The following is a 15,811-nucleotide window of genomic DNA, read 5'->3' on the forward strand; positions in this document are numbered from 1 at the left end:
TCCGAGAGACTCCGTTCAGCCGTTTTCTCTCCGGTGGCTCCGCTGTAACAAAGTAGCCTCTTCGGCTGCACCAGCTGCTGCTGTGGAGCGAGGCTCGTGCGCTCGACGTGAAGGTCCCTCCTCCAGCCTGGGATTTGTAGTCCTACAGAGGTCAGTCTGAGAACTACAAACCGCCACAGCTCAGCAGGTTACTATTATATTATATTATATTATATTATATTATATTATACTGACAACATACGTTGTATATTCTACAATTCTACAATTTAATTTGACGCTTTTATCCAAAGCCATGTAAATCTGAGAGCAGATACAACACAATCAAGGATCTAGTCAGGAGAAAACAATCGAGATAAGTGCCATATATATATATCTATTATATCGACATATATTTTAACTACTTTTGTACATTTCTTTAAATTTGTGGTCTGCAAAGTACAGAAAAAAACAGAACAGTTTCATGTCATGTAAAAAGTTTTCTTCTTTAGATCATGTTATAACAAGAAACTTTTCTTTTTATAACAATACACAATTTTTTTTTGGTAAAAACTGAAACTTATATCAGGTGACCCTGAGCCATCCCTTACTTTGACTGCTGTTGGCCCAGATTCCCATGATGCATCAGACACCTTTTCCCTCTTTCTCTCTTTACATGTTTATATACCACCATTGCTCTTCACTAAATTTGCATCTTCTTTCTCCCATAGATTGTCTTTTGTCCTCTCTGCAGGCATCTCTTTACTATTTGCTGTCCTGCTCTCGCGCCTCTTTACCCTCATCCCAGCCATTTGAGACAGAGAGCCACGTACCTGAACCTGGTTCTGTGGTTTCCTTCTGTTAAAGAGGAGTTTTTCTTTCCACAGTAGTCGAGTGCTTGCTTAGAGGAATTCCAAAGCGAACGGATTTGTTGGGTTTCTCAGCTTTTTTATGGTCCTTACTTATGTGAAGTGCCCTGAGGTGACATGATCTGAACTGGCTGAAGTGATTAAAAATTAATTGAATTGAATACAGACACCATTTAGCAGGATTCTATCTCATCATGATAAGATTACTCCAACAGCCTTTTTACCTTGCTGAACCAAAAATCTATTGATTAACTCCAGACTACAGAACTCAGCTGACACGCTTTTCATCAGAAACAACAGATACAAAGAAGTTACTCAAGCATAAAAAGTAAAGGAGCTCATTTCACACAAAAAATGTAAATTCTATTTTGTTGCCGTGGGGGCTTTTGGGTCTATGATCCGTGTCTATCTGCAAGTCCACACAAATCTGTATGTCACATCAAGAATTGCCAGAGGATATTAAAAAAATTATTGTAAGACTTCACAAAGGTGGAAAAGTACACAGGAGGATATATGAACAACCAAAAATCAGCTAAAAAAAAAAAAAAAAAAAAAGCTGTAGTAGTAATCAGGAGATACAGAATGAGTCAAAGTATGACTATTCAGAGCTGCAGTGTCTGTCCTTCTAAAATGATGCCACAGACTGAAACTAAAACAGGTAAGTGTTCAGACAAGGGACACTAGAGTTTTTGCCACAGCTTAGACAGTATGAAGTAGCAGGCATAATTCCAGCCTCTATGGACAGAGTTCAGGAAAAACACCCTTACTTGCTGTTTGGTACAAAAATGGAAGATTAACTTTGTGATAGAATTAAAAAAAATAATAATAATAATTCAGCCCAGATGGAGTTGAGTTTGTTTGGTGTGAACCTCGTCAGGACCACCACAGTGAATGCATAGTCCCAACAGTTAAACACAGAGGTGGGAGTGTGATGATATGGGGCTGCATGAGTGCAGAGAGTGCTGGCGTGCAGATGTTTATAGAAAGCACCGTAAATGCCTGTGGAAATACTAAAATACTGGCTGACAAGATGACTCCCAGTCTGCAGAGTCTTGGCAGTGGAGGAATATTTCAGTATGATAACGATCCAAAGCATGCTGCCAAAAACTATAGCCTGGCCAAGTATGTCACCTGAGTCGAATCTAATAGAATACCTTTGGGGTACTTTAAAAAGAAAGGTAGAGCAACAAAACCCCTCCAGCAAACAACAGCTGAAAAGAAAAAAACATCTCTGAAGAATGGCAGAACATTTCTACGTAACACTGATATCCTACATGCCGAGGATGATTGAATCTGCCATCAGAAATAAAGGTGGAAATATAGAGTACTAAAAAAAATGAAATTTACATCTCAGTAATGAAAGGTGTGTTGACTGCTGTTGTCTCAAGTTCCTACTGTGGAGTCTGTATTTTTTATCTAATAAGTCATAATTGTTAGTTTAAAATTTGCATAGTAGCAAATGCAGAACTGTTCAAGACAGAAGCAGAACAATTACTGGAAGGTGAATCGATGTTTAGGTCGCATTGTACAGCGGTGAACTCGCCTCCGTTGTATTAACTTATCTTATATTTTACATGCATCATAACATTATGCAACAAATGCAGGAATTATAATATACCAGAGTTACAAAATTGTAGGTTTACATTTATTGAGTTTGTTTTTATCAAGAGAAAGTACATCTTATACAAAATACTCAAGAACACATAATAGAATAACATTATTATCACAATATTGCTTTGGTTGTAGTTAAAACTGTGTTTTTGTGAGTAAAAAGACTGCATCACAGAAGATGACATTGTACCACCTTCTATAACAAATTTAAAAGAACAAAGGGAATTAAAATAATTTAGCGACTATTAGAGTCAATGTTTAAAATATTCAGATAGAGCATAACAACAAATTGAAGCCAAAATACATTTTGTTCAAAATGAAAGCCTTTTTGAGTGGCTTAGCAGCTGCATGTTGTTTCTTTTCTTGTGCACCCCCTGGTGTCAGAACTTGTTAAACAGCTGAAACTGACTGAAGCTGAAGGGAGTTCTCGTTTTGATATTGATTGAAATCAGTTAAGGGAACAAAACAAAGATTTTTCTGGACTACAGCATTAACTGTCAGCCTGAGCATTTGCTTTTTTATCCGCCTCATTGAGAAAGTCCTGGTCAGCGTAGATAAGGAAGCCAGTAAAGGTGCTGTCTGTCCAGAAAGGGTCGAAGAAGAGTCCGTTCTGCTCAGAGTAGAAGATCTGTAGCCAGACCTGGTCTGCCTGCTGCAGCTGGAGAACCGTAGAACCAGACGCCACGTCATGGTTCCCTGTGTTGGCATCAAATGTCTTGATCTTGTACTGTCCATTGTGCACCAGCCCAATGGCCAGGTGCTTGTTGGCCAGTGTGATGTCGTAGGTGAAGTAATAGACCCCGGGGATAGCACAGACAAACTTCCCACTGGTGGTGTTGTAGTGGTTTCCCTCATTCAGCAGGATCCGGCTGAAGCGGATGGGCATTCGCTCTTTTGGATAGCTCTTTGTCACAGCCACGGAGAAGGCTGATCGGGCTGTGCTGCCGCAGTTGCAGCCACCAGGAGCTCCTTGCTGTCCCATGTCGCCCACCTCTCCTTTTGTCCCCTGTTTTCCAGCCACCCCTGGTGTTCCACGCAGTCCCTTCAGCCCCCGAGGTCCAGCCTTGCCTATGACGCCTTCACGACCTTTCACACCTGGCTTTCCTGGGTTCCCGGTTCTCCCTGGATCACCTGACAGCAGACAGAATGATGACAGGATGACAATACTATGCTTCTGCTGTACACAAGTATTAAAAAGCTCCTAAGGGATTAGACTTTATTCCTCACTGTGAATAAACTGATAAAAACTAACAACAGAAGGGTCCCTTCCTGTTTAAAATCTTATGAGCAAATAATTATAAAACAGAAGTCCAGATAGACTAGTTATATGCTAGTAATTAATTTAAATAATTTTTACATTTTGCTGATAAAATAAATACATTTAAATACTCTGCAGCAAACACACAAACAATTTTTCGTCAAATGTTAAGGGCTATAAAGTTAAAACAAAATCAATAATTGTGGCATTTGCAAACATTATTTCCAAAGGTTATTTGCAAAGGTTTGCTTGTAAAACACTCATTAAGTTGACTTTAATTTGCACGTTAGGACTTGTCATTAGGAGTCAGCTGATGATAACTGTAGAGCCTGATAAACCGTCTGCCTCCTCAGACCTTGTGGTGACACTCGACAACCACAGGCTCCTCTAAGCAACTTGACTGAGGATCTGAAAATGAAGCTAATTGATGCCTACAAAGCAAGTGAGGGCTATAAAAAGATATCAAAGCACCCTGAGCTTGCAGTTTCCACTATCTGAAATGTCATTAAGAAATGGCAGTTAAGTGTGGATGTCAAGACAAGATCTGGAAGATCAAAAACACTTACGGATAAAACTGTGCTTAGATGAAAAGAACACCTTGTTAACTAGTAAACACACAGGAAAATATTCTGCTTTGGTGCTGTGTGGCACAAGAACCCCAGCACAGATAGAGGAGCGAATGGATTCCACTACAAACATCGTGCAGTGAGTCCGACTGAAAACAGGACAGTGAGCACAGACTGCATCATAAACTACTTCAAAGAAACGCAGGCTGAGTGCTGCTGGAGTGGATTCTCTTTCCCCTGAACTGAATATCACTGATCAATGTGGGGGAAGCCTAGAAATATCACTAAACATATAACTTGTGATCTGCAGCGAAGAGTGGGTGAAAAATATTCAGTCAAGAGCAGAAAGACTGCAAGTTACAAAAAGAGTTTCAAAGCTGTAGTATCTGTTTATGGAGTTATTCAGTACTCTTTTACTTTTGCAGTTGCCATTTTCTTTTGGTTTAAAAGCAAAGTACCTTGACATTTGAAGAACGATTCATGTTTTGTTTGCGACATGGGTTGTGTTTACTTATTTTTAGGCCTCCACTCAAGCTACAGCTGTGGCCAGAGGCTTGATGTTTTCAGGTGATATCTCAGAAACACCTTGAGGAAATTTCTTCTTATTTTTTGTGGTCAAAGGTCAAAAGTCAAAACCACTGTAAATGCACAAAAAATAACATTTTTGGCCATAATTTAAGAATTCATAGACTGATTCTGATATTTATATGCAAGAAGGCAATAGTCAATTTTACCATTATATCATAATGTTGTGCAAATCCCCTTTCTTGGCCATTATTTAATATTATAACTCAGAACATGGATTGTGATCATAATTCACATTTGATGAAACACTAAATTGTTGACATGATCCTGGATGTTCACCTTGAAACTGTGGTAACTGTGTAGATCTTCTGATCTGCTGGGTAGAAGATGTGTTGGAAACATCCACATATTACAATTTGGGGCTTCTTTCCAGCAGCAGCAGCAGCCATATTTTAAATATTGTTTACTGTCATTTCTACAACTTAGTGTTTCATCAGATTCAGTCAAACAAGGTATTTGACTCTGAGTTTTGTTTCTCTCAGTAAACTTTGAAGCCATCACTACAAATATTATATGAGTTTAGACAGACATGGATGGAAACTGCCATTTGAGTGGTTGGTGGAGACTTACAACTGCAAGGCTTTGATTCTAGTTTCTTCTTAAATGAAACACTTTTATTTTCATGAATTTCATTTTAGGTGTTTTAGCAGTCGTGCTGCATAAAGCTACAATCAACACCAATGACAGATATACAGCATAATGAACTTCTGTTGCATTTAACCAGAAGCAATATGACACTTTTTATGATAAAATTCTTAATCATGTTATCATTTCAATGAGCAATTATGTTAAAAAACAATGAAATTCATGAAACATCAAGTGTATAAAACAATGTTATGTATGTTTTTAAGTTTCTTAAGAGGGTCCTTCAGGACTCCAAACACATCATTAAAGTTACATTTTGTTAAAAGAGAGTCAGACAATAATTACCTCGATCTCCTTTTTCTCCTTTCTCTCCGTCCTGCCCATCCGGGCCATCCTTTCCTGGGGGCCCCATGGGGCCCATGGCCCCCGGAGATCCAGAGGCTCCGGGGTACCCCGCAGGCCCGGCTGGGCCAGGCAGGCTGCAGACCAGCTGGGAGGAGTGGATGGTGATATTACGGCCTTTTTTGGATGAGGAATTTGTTGACTGCGAGACAACCGCTGACAGCAAACAAATCATCACACACATCTGGAGCATGATGGGTACTGTGGGGTCACAACAAGACAAAGGAAAGCAACTGTTTACAACATTAAATTTGATTTGGGGTTTGCATGCCAGTCATAATCAGATGATGCAATGGTCTGCTAACAAAGAACCTTGACTCTTCCAGAAACAGAAATGAAAAGTGGTGGCAGAGTACATGCATAACACCAGATGAACAAACATGTCAGCATGTATCTAAATGGTGGGATCAGTTTCATGCTATAAATATGATTAGTCTATGATGTACTGGTTAAAGAAAAAGAAAAAAATGCAGCTTGCAGCATGTTTTACAAAGGGTATCAGCCATTTTAAAAACACAGAGAAACAACTCACCAGTTGAGAAATTATGACCCGCGGGCATTTTGCAGCTCTGTCCGAGCCCTTTTTCTGCATGAGAGCGCACAAACCTTCCTACATGATTTTCCGGTAAACGGGTGAGATAGCATTCTCCAAGAGGAGCACTGCAGAGAAATGTGCAGCCCAGAGAATCATAGTCCGTAACATCCGCCCTATTTATGCTAGTGCTGTGCCAAAACATACTTTCACCATGATGTCATTAAATTCAAGTCAGTGCAACAGTGTTGAACAGCTGAAGCAGTGACGCATCACTTGTTCACAAACTCTTACTGTGAGAAAATAAAATATGACATAACAGATGTGTTGAAAATGGAACTAGGCCTTGTAGTTTTTAACACTGTGTGTATTTCAAACAATAATATTGTGGAAAATCAGCAGAACAAGGTGGTCTGCAGCACTGTATGAAATGAACTATGAATGCTACCAAATGTGTTTGTGTTTATCACTGTGATGAAGAGCCAAGAACCAAGAGAGCAATAAAACAGCTGCAGCTGTTAGGTGAGGCAGTGCCTTATATTTAACAATCTACTATTTTCATGTTTAACTGGAACCATGTGAATGGAAATTAAACTAGTTGTTGTTGTGTTGCTGTTTTCTATGAGAAACTTTTAGCCAGAAAAAGAAAAAAAATTACACATGAACACACAAAGACTTTACAATCTGTTCATATCTGCCTTGTAGATTTCAGATTCAGTTTAAACATGAATGAATTCAGATTCCACAACATACTTCAACATTTATTGTCAGTGAGACAAGCAGCATTTGATATGGCTGGTGAAGTAGTTGATTTAAACACTTTAAAATGTTCTGCTTATTATTACCCAGCTTTGATGTTTAACCTTTACTGGATGGAGTTTGACACTCAGGAGTTTTAACACATTCGTCTGCTTAGGGAGTCAAAGTTAGTCTGTGGCTACCTTAAATCTAAATCTAAAACCTACATAATGTATGGGATGATTTTGCGGCAACAGAACTTGCTTGGAAGGCAATTATATTCCAGTATACAACTTCCACAAGTGTGTTACCCATCAGGAAAATATTTGAAATGTGTTTACAGATTCGTATGGACCATTCAAAGTTGGAGGAGTAGATCAAATTCTAAGTACTTCTAAAGAGTCAAGAGACCTTTTTCTTCGTGTTTTGGAAATCACAGACTATTTGTATATGTTATGTGGGGAAGGGATCTGTAACATCTGGCTGTGGGAAACCAGTTAGAAGTGTTTTTAGACTTTTTACAGATTTATAGTGATACTGATGAATGTGCATCATCATAAAACAAACAAAAGCATAGTTGTAAAAAAAAACCAAACAAAAAAAAACCCTTTCTAAACAACACACTGAATTCAGACAAAAACAATATTTTATTATAAAAAAAATGCATTAACCTCACAAAAACTAGTCATACTCCTCAAATTACGGCAAAGACCGAGGCAGCCTTTTATTTGACTGAAATGTTTATAAAATGGGCATCAGAGAAATTTTCCAATATTTTCTGTAGAACTGAGTATAAACAAAAACACACTTCATCTATGTCCTACAGTCTGTTGACCTGCAGTTTAAATACAAAAAGTGTGTGAATGAAATTTACAAAATACTTTTTCTACTTTTCTAGCATTTGTAACCAAACACCAGCGCCGCTGTAAGTTTACCAGATTGAAGTAGAGTTTTACGAATCTGACGTTATTTTTCACCGAGCTGCTGCTCTGGTAGAGTTCTGGGGGGAGTTTAGGGGAGAGAGGAGGGAATAAGAGGACGTCACTGTCCCAGGAAGGAAGCCATAGGATCATCTGGCCGGCAGCGTTTCATGCGGAAGGCCTCCATCTCCTCCTCAGTGGGCGCCTTTACTTCCTGCAGACTGTTGTAAGGCCTCTTCCTCTCATCCAGCTGCATTATTGCTTCTATGTGCTTCACTCGCCTGTCCTCTGCTTCCAGAGCCTACAGAGGAAGGAACAGGTTGGAGGTCAGTAACAGAGAACTTGAACTGCTCCACGACTGGGCATTTAAAAACTACAAAACATTTTTACCTTCTTCAGCTTCTCCTTCTTCTTCTCTTCGTCCTCCGAGTCACTGCTATCAGAGCTGTGCTTCCTGTGTTTTTTGTTCTTCTTTTTCTTCTTCTTCTCTTTTATCTTCTCTCGATGCATCTAGTGATGGAAAACAGTGATATAATGAACACAAAATTTGCTCTACATTTCTGACCTACAATAAATTAACTCTTAATTATTTTTTTTTTACTGTCATTAATTGCTACATTTTTAAATCTATCCAGTGTAACTTACTTCCAACAGAGACTTGGGCTCTTCTTCCTCCTGGGGCTCAGTTAGTCCCTCTTCAAATGGAACACAATCTGTATTGTTCTGTGGGTTATTGAAGATAAAAAGGTTACAAAGCTGGCATTATAAAACCTGATATCCTGTGTGTATCCAACAGACTCTTTAAACGACGTCAGTGCATGTACTCACTACTCCAATTCCAGCCTCTCCTGTGCAGTAGCTCTGTTTGACCATAGAGTGACAACACTTGTACCCCCAGCAGCCGTCTTTCCAGTAAGAGCCCCAAATACACTGAAAACAAGAAACGTTTTTAAATACACTGACTAAAGTGTTCCAAACTCAGCAAGACAGGCATAGGAGTAATGCTTCTGTTGTTCTTACAGTGTGATTGTTGATGAGCACGTCCTCTTCATACTTGGAGCGGGCGACAGCCTTCTCAAGTCCTTTCAGTACAGCGCCGTGGCGTGAGTACTCCACGTAGTCCTCTGTCTGGGCCAACAGCAACTCCCTCGGCGGTGCATCCAAGTGCTCTTGACCCCCGTACTGATAGTAAGACACAAAAGCAGGAACCCTGTCAGTTAGGTCAGCATTCAGTGTAAACACTTGAGGATACACACTACAGTTTGGGCTGTTCCAGGCTCAAGTTGACAGTCATGACAGAAACATGGTGTCACTAGAATTCTAAGAAAGTTCTCCAACACTACAACGGGAGACACATCCACCAAGAACGGATTTAGATCTTTGACAGCAAAATAATTTCTCCAGACATGGAAATTGCTATTTTTCAGGGGTTTTTTTTTTTTTTTTTTTTTTTTTTTACAGTCATATGAGCCAAGTGCATACCTTCTCTAAGATGCTCTCCCTCTGTTTTTCTTTGAAGTCCTCCTTCTTGACTTTGAAAGACTTATGGAGCAGCTCCAGCTTGGTGGGGTCGGCCTGCAGATGCACCTCAGAGCCTCTCTCATAAGCCTCCCAGGCAAACACTGTCACAAGACGAGGATAATTATTGCAGGGGACAGTACACAGAAGTGCAACACTTTTGTCAGAGTGAATCCAGTTTTGTGGTCTTATCAGACACTAGAAAGTAGAGAATTCATCATATTTATTATTTGCTATAAAGCTATGATCAATGCTACCTTTGGTTTCATATCTACCATGCTATGTCACAAAAGCAGACAAGCTTTTGCTTTAATTTAGCTATGTTTCATTGTACAGGTAAGGAGGAAACCTTCAGGCAGCCAAACTCAGCTACCGTTAAAAGAGATGACATGTTACAGTTTTAAAAATATAGAAGCTGTAACCACTGTTGAGCAGGTTTTAATATATACAAGATATGACTGTAGCCTTCAATTTCTGTGTAGTCGTTGTGCAACAACACTCAATAATGTAACCACAAGGAGTTTCAGTATTTTTAAAGCACAAACACACTTATCATTTCAGTCAACATTAGACACTAACGATTGCATAGGAGAAAAATACTTGGTATATTTTGTAATATCAGCAAAATGCTATTAGAAAAACTGGAGGAAGAGGTAAATTAGGTGCTCAAGAGAACAGGAAAATATGTTTGTGGCTTACACTGTGTTTGAGCCATGGTGATTGTGTCTCCAGAGTAGCGTGCAAAGTTGTCTCCAGCGTAGCCCACTCTGTAAGACAAAACCGTTTTAAAACAATTCCAGTGTAAGTCAGCGACAACTACAGTACAGTTATCAACACAGTACCAGTAACTTACTCGTCAGGGTTCATGCCAGTGTTGTAGTACGGGTTCTCCCTCATTGCTCGAGTCTTGGGATCATAGTATGCTGAATTTGGATCCAGATTTCTCAAGTACTGTGAGAAACAGATATAATATCAGATTTGGAGCATCTCAACTGGTAACACTTCCTCACCTCACTTCATCAATCAAATTATTTAACAATGGACATTAAGGGGAACCAAATGTCCCCTCTGTATCCATTTATCATCACCAGAGACAGAAAAAGTAAAAATAAAATTGTTCATTTTCAGTTCTTACTTTAGCCGTGTCTTCTCGGATACGCAGATTCCTGACAGTGATTCGTCTCTTGGAGTCAAAGTTCTGACCCGGCATGTCAATGTCATCTGCATATTTGTCTTCATCCTCATCCTCACTGTCATGTTCCCGCTCCTGCAAACAAAGGATTCAAAGAATTACATTTTAGTCGGATATTTAAAATTAGACAGCAATGCAATCCACTACTATCACCTTGTTATTACTGAACACTTACACTTTGGTCTAGTTTTCCTGAGGCCAACTCATCCTGAAGTTTTTGTGCCTTCAGTGTCCTCTTAGCCTAAGAAACAACAAATCAGAAATCAGTCATGCTGTACACTGGACGTCGGCAACACAAACCAAACACAATGTTTTGACCTTGATGTTGCCGTTACACACAACAGGACAGTAAAAGGAGCATGTCCCAGTATCGTCAGCTAAGAACATATCATCTAGCAGTAAGCCATAGAAAGTCTTTACACTCGGTAAGGAAGGGCGCAAAATAAATCAATACCTGCTCTGTCTACATGTTGTCCACAGTTTAGTTCGTTATAAGAATGAGCTTGGAAAGGGACAGGGATGTCTTAAGGCAGTCATATAGTTCCACAACATTTGTCTTTTTCCTTGTCAAATAAAATAAACACTCCAGAGTTTAACAAAGTTTAACTTTAGACTCGGCTGCTTACCAGATCTACTTTGGCGTACTCCTCAACAATGCGCTGGTGTTCCTCTGGGTCATACCCATTCCAGCGATCACGTTTTCCATCATAGTCCAAAGCTAGCTGGACCTGAGCGTGCTCATCTGGAGCTATGCCTGTTCCTGTGAATTTCGCCCCAACCTTTCTAGGTCGCTGGTGTGACAAACATAAAAGGCCAGATATTAACACTGTTTATAACATTTATAACATTCCTTTAATGTAAATTGTAAATTAGGAAACAAGTGAAAATGAAAATATCCATTTTACCTCCAAGCAGTCTTTCTTCTTGTGTGTCATGGCACCACAGTTTTCACAAGCGCCCTTACGGAATTTAGTGGTAACTGCATTCTGTGTGGAGGAACAAAATAAAAAAAAAATGTAAAGTTTATGTCGACTTTTTTCAGACCAAATGAACTTAACTACTAGTTTCATCCTTGCCTCTTGCACGCCTCTCTTGTACCACTCTCCAATGGCTGAGTACTGCTTCTCGCTTTCAGTCTGTGGTCTTTGATGCTTTAGTGTGGGCCTTTTGGAAGGGTCAATGTACCATGGCACTGATGAAATATACTGTGGGATGTGAGGGTTTATGTCCCTGGAAAAGAGAAAAGAAAAATAGTTGGTGCCTCACTGTAAAAACAACATTAATCAGTTCAATTAAATTCTAAATCACTATTTTTTTCTGCTAGAACAGGCCTGGGTGATAAAATGATAGTCCATCATACCGACAGCAGACACTTTATCAATAACAAAACAGTTTGATAGAATGCTTGATAGTCTCACTTAAATGCATTAAACGCAAACTGCTATGAAAATGTTAGGTTCAGTAAAAAAACTCCCACTTTGGCTCAAATATAGCCTGTGATACCTTGATAATGAAGGCACATCACCCTCAGTCGATGTCCCATGGCTGCAATGTAGGTCTCCTGAGGCGTGCTAGTCTGCAGCCATCTAGGCGTGTCCTCACCACTGGCCAAACACTGGTTACCATGGACCAGTGATGGCAACATAGGCTTCACAGCAAAAAAACTCCCATGACCCTGTGTCCCTCACCAACTCCATCTAAGCAACACACTTCTGTGTGTCCTGTTTTGTCTTTATGTCAGAATAACATCCCTGTGGTGCAGTAGCTTTACCTTGTTGACCTCTATGCACCTTTGGGTTTTATTTGACTTCTTAATTTTAGATGTTTTAAGACAAGATAATTTCCATATTTTAATGTGTAATGCTTTATTATGTTTATTACATTGTTGTGTTAACATTGAAATTAATAACTGTGTACATGACACATAACCTAAAGTAGTTAAATTCAAAGTAAACGCTTTTCATCTGTTTGTTTGTTTTTTTTACTAAAAATATGGCATTTAAAATGACCGATTATATCTCTTAAATAAACTATCTTATCATCATCACCCAGGCCTATGCTGGACAGACATTTATCCACATATCAAAATGCAGAACACTAAGCTGGAGCGTTTCTTCAGCTGCTGTAAAGGCCATAACTTCTGCTGGGACACAAACTTACTTTCCCTCCTCGTCCACCTCAGCTGGCGCATTTCCCAGCTTCCTCTGCTCTTCCAGCTCCTTCTTCTTCCTCCAGTCCTCCCGAGTCAACTTCTTGGGCTCATCCAGGCCCACGATCCCCTCCGTGCTGGCGCTGGTGGCCGTGGCGGTGGCGGTGGCGCTTGCCTGCTCCGCCATGACTGAACCTGTCACCACACACACACCGTGTCCGGGCATCATTACCACCGTGAGACAAAAACATCCCAGTAAACTGCAACCTTCAGGTTCCCCGAGGGTTTGTTTTTGTCGGATGAGAAAGTCGCATTACGTTGTACACATACATAGAAAGCACCAGAGAACCTTTAGGCTGCCATGTTTATCTGAAATATATCTGTTCAGAATATACCTTTTCTACCGTCTCAGCCGTGGTGTCTAAGCAGCAAATACATTTCATAAACATAAAAGTTAAGACAAACTATCGTCATTATAACGTTAACCAACATCGCTGTTTACCAGCGTAGTGCCTTAAATTTGAAACTCTCATATAAACTGAATTAACTCAGTTACCTTGATTCGACCCAACGGATAACACTGCGGTTGATATTTCCCTCCTTTAAGCGTTAATTTACTTTATGTCGTGCTCGTTAAAAAGCTCCTCACTTGTGTTTTGACTGAAACGAGACCGTCGCCATTTTACATCAACTGCAGTACGTCACTTCCTCCTACTGCGTCTTCTTCTGCTTCTTCTTCTTCTTCTTCTTCTTCTTCTTCTTAGTCTTCCTTTGGTTTCATTGGCGGTTTCCAAACCAACTTAAAGGTGCATTACCACCACCTATCTTACTGGAGCAGCAGCGTGACGAAAACTACATTTAGAAATAAAAAATATATAATAAAGATTTTAAAATATATTTATTTCAGAGGAGATTCCTTATAGTGATACGTATTTAGCTTTCTTTCATGCCACTACCATCTTCCATCTTTCCTCATCATAACCCCTACCCCAAATAGTTTTGTCTTTTTACCACTGGCTTTTCCTTTTGCTTCACTGAAGCAAAATTTTCATGTTTACTGTTTGTGAATTGTTTGGCCTGTGAATCAACAACTTTATTTCATTCTGCTCCTACACGGGCAGGAACCCAAACACAGCCAACCATCAGACCCTCATTGTACAATCTGTATATTAACTGATGGATTTCTAAAAGAAGATCTTGTCTGTGTGATTTCCCAGATTTAATACTTATGAGTGCAACTATCAGATGCATTTAGTGCATTGTACTTGTTGTTGTCTTCGAGCAATTGTAACACTATCAAGGTAGCTGCAAGTGGACTTGGAAATACTGATAGATGATCTGAGGTTCTTTTCTTATTAGCCATTTCACATTGCAGGATGAAGACTGTAATGTCCAGTCTCAAGATCTTTTGAGCCATCTGTAAAAAAAATATTTATTTCCATAGTGTTGCTCACTGTAAGCAGGTGCCAACCTCGAATCAGGCATTATATTTGAATTTATTGATGGCATCACCAGTAACCAGGGAGGAAAAGCTGAAGAAGAGACTGTTCGACTGCACTGTATGTTACATAAGCCGAAGCTTTTAAAACAGGTATTATTGTGCTCCCATATCTGTCCTGCAGGATAGTCTTTACACAACATGAGAAACGGTGCTCCTGCAGATTAATCCAGTACACCAGCATAAGCTTCACTCTCCATATCTGGAGTTCCTCCATTTCAACTTACATGGCAGCTACTGGAGATGTTTTAAATGCTTAAATGCGTACTTAGTCCTTGTGCCTGCTCTACATCCAGTTTTTTAGAGTGACTCTCGGGTGCCGACATGAAAGCTACACATCGATACTCTAATGTAGATCTCATACGGGATTTTGATATACTCAATGATACTCTAGTCTCTGCTCAGTCTCGTCCCAAAAGGCATGGCATGAGCTTTCTTACTTCCTTCTGTAGAGTATCATCTATTGGACAAACCTCCACACCCCCTCAACTGATTGAAAATTGTGGTTTCCAATACACTTATCTTATCACCAGTAGTGGAACGCAACTATCTACATTTACTCAAGTACTGTGCTTATCTGAGGTACATTTGTCTGACAGCTTTAGTTACGAGCTACTTTGGAAATTCAGATAAAGTTTATAAAATATATTCTTTGTCATTAATTAAAGACTCCTCTAGTAAAAAACGTGTCCATATGTTGGTTTTTATGTGCTAGAAGACACATCATGAAAGAAATTAGCAGTTAACACCACAGCTAAGTAATTCCACCTTGAAACTGCAGTATACTGATGATAGTCTCTGAAAACAGATTCAGATTTTCCGGGTTTCATATGTAACAAAGTGAAGGAACCAATCCTGTTAACCTGCACTGTGGGAATTTCTGTATCGTTATAGAACTGGTTTCCAATTACTCCAGTATGACGAGTTTTCATTTCGTAGTTCAGAGGAGCTGTACAGTCTTTGAGCACAGTGGTAGGTGAACAGGTGTGCTCAAGCTGCAGAAAATGAGAAGGGGTGCATGGAGAGGCCTTTGAAAAAAAAAAAAAGGCAACAGTGTAGAGCTATATCTGAGTATAACAGTTATATCTGAGCCATCTGAAGGCAGGAAGGGATTGTTTTCATGGAAATAATTACTATATATGTTACTCTGATAAACTGAGTTGAGTTTTAGGGAGGTTAATCAATGACCAGAAGAGGACTTTAATGGAAAAAAAGACTGACTATAAGCGAACAAAATATTAAACAATTAATGTAGTATAAAGATTTTATTCTAATTTAGTTTATGGAATAATAGTATTAGTTGCAAAAACCAGTGTTTGTGATATCTTTGGTGGGTTGTTGAATGTTGTGGAATTATTTTTGTTTCACTGTGCCTAGAATCCCAAACACTGACCTTCCTGTTCGGCTGGAAA

At 39.5% G+C, this 15,811-nt stretch overlaps 2 protein-coding genes across 2 annotated transcripts; both read right to left on the reverse strand.

Annotated features, from left to right (window-relative positions):
* Positions 1-2,476: 2,476 nt before the first annotated feature.
* Positions 2,477-6,547, reverse strand: c1qtnf2 (C1q and TNF related 2). The gene is made up of 3 exons (XM_008284449.1): positions 6,385-6,547; positions 5,796-6,053; positions 2,477-3,587 (listed from the first exon to the last, which is right to left on the reverse strand). The coding sequence occupies exons 1-3, from the start codon at positions 6,410-6,412 to the stop codon at positions 2,947-2,949; spliced, it is 927 nt and encodes a 308-aa protein (XP_008282671.1). The 5' UTR covers positions 6,413-6,547; the 3' UTR covers positions 2,477-2,946.
* A 1,198-nt stretch (positions 6,548-7,745) lies between these two features.
* On the reverse strand, positions 7,746-13,599 carry slu7 (SLU7 homolog, splicing factor). Its single transcript, XM_008284450.1, has 15 exons — positions 13,458-13,599; positions 12,913-13,096; positions 11,829-11,982; positions 11,658-11,738; positions 11,379-11,543; positions 10,928-10,993; positions 10,696-10,827; positions 10,414-10,511; positions 10,260-10,327; positions 9,525-9,664; positions 9,063-9,224; positions 8,871-8,972; positions 8,688-8,765; positions 8,433-8,552; positions 7,746-8,343 (listed from the first exon to the last, which is right to left on the reverse strand). Exons 2-15 carry the CDS (start codon positions 13,086-13,088, stop codon positions 8,164-8,166), a joined length of 1,722 nt encoding a protein of 573 aa, XP_008282672.1. The 5' UTR covers positions 13,089-13,096; positions 13,458-13,599; the 3' UTR covers positions 7,746-8,163.
* Between the last annotated feature and the right edge of the window lie 2,212 nt (positions 13,600-15,811).

The sequence above is a fragment of the Stegastes partitus genome, unplaced genomic scaffold (genome assembly GCF_000690725.1).
Source record: "Stegastes partitus isolate 25-593 unplaced genomic scaffold, Stegastes_partitus-1.0.2 Scaffold359, whole genome shotgun sequence".
NCBI classification, from domain to species: Eukaryota; Metazoa; Chordata; class Actinopteri; family Pomacentridae; genus Stegastes; species Stegastes partitus.

Bases quoted from the DNA above. Each gene is read 5' to 3' on its own strand.
- c1qtnf2 (XM_008284449.1), bottom strand. From the start codon at position 6,412: ATGCCCGCGGGTCATAATTTCTCAACTG. The intron at 6,054-6,384 runs GTGAGTTGTTTC...GTGACCCCACAG, and splicing joins GGGTCATAATTTCTCAACTG to TACCCATCATGCTCCAGATG. The intron at 3,588-5,795 runs GTAATTATTGTC...GTCTGCTGTCAG, and splicing joins AGGAGAAAAAGGAGATCGAG to GTGATCCAGGGAGAACCGGG.
- slu7 (XM_008284450.1), bottom strand. From the start codon at position 13,088: ATGGCGGAGCAGGCAAGCGCCACCGCCACCGCCACGGCCACCAGCGCC. The intron at 11,544-11,657 runs GTAAAATGGATA...TTGTCACACCAG, and splicing joins AGAAGAAAGACTGCTTGGAG to CGACCTAGAAAGGTTGGGGC. The intron at 8,766-8,870 runs GTGAGTACATGC...AATAACCCACAG, and splicing joins GAGAGGCTGGAATTGGAGTA to AACAATACAGATTGTGTTCC.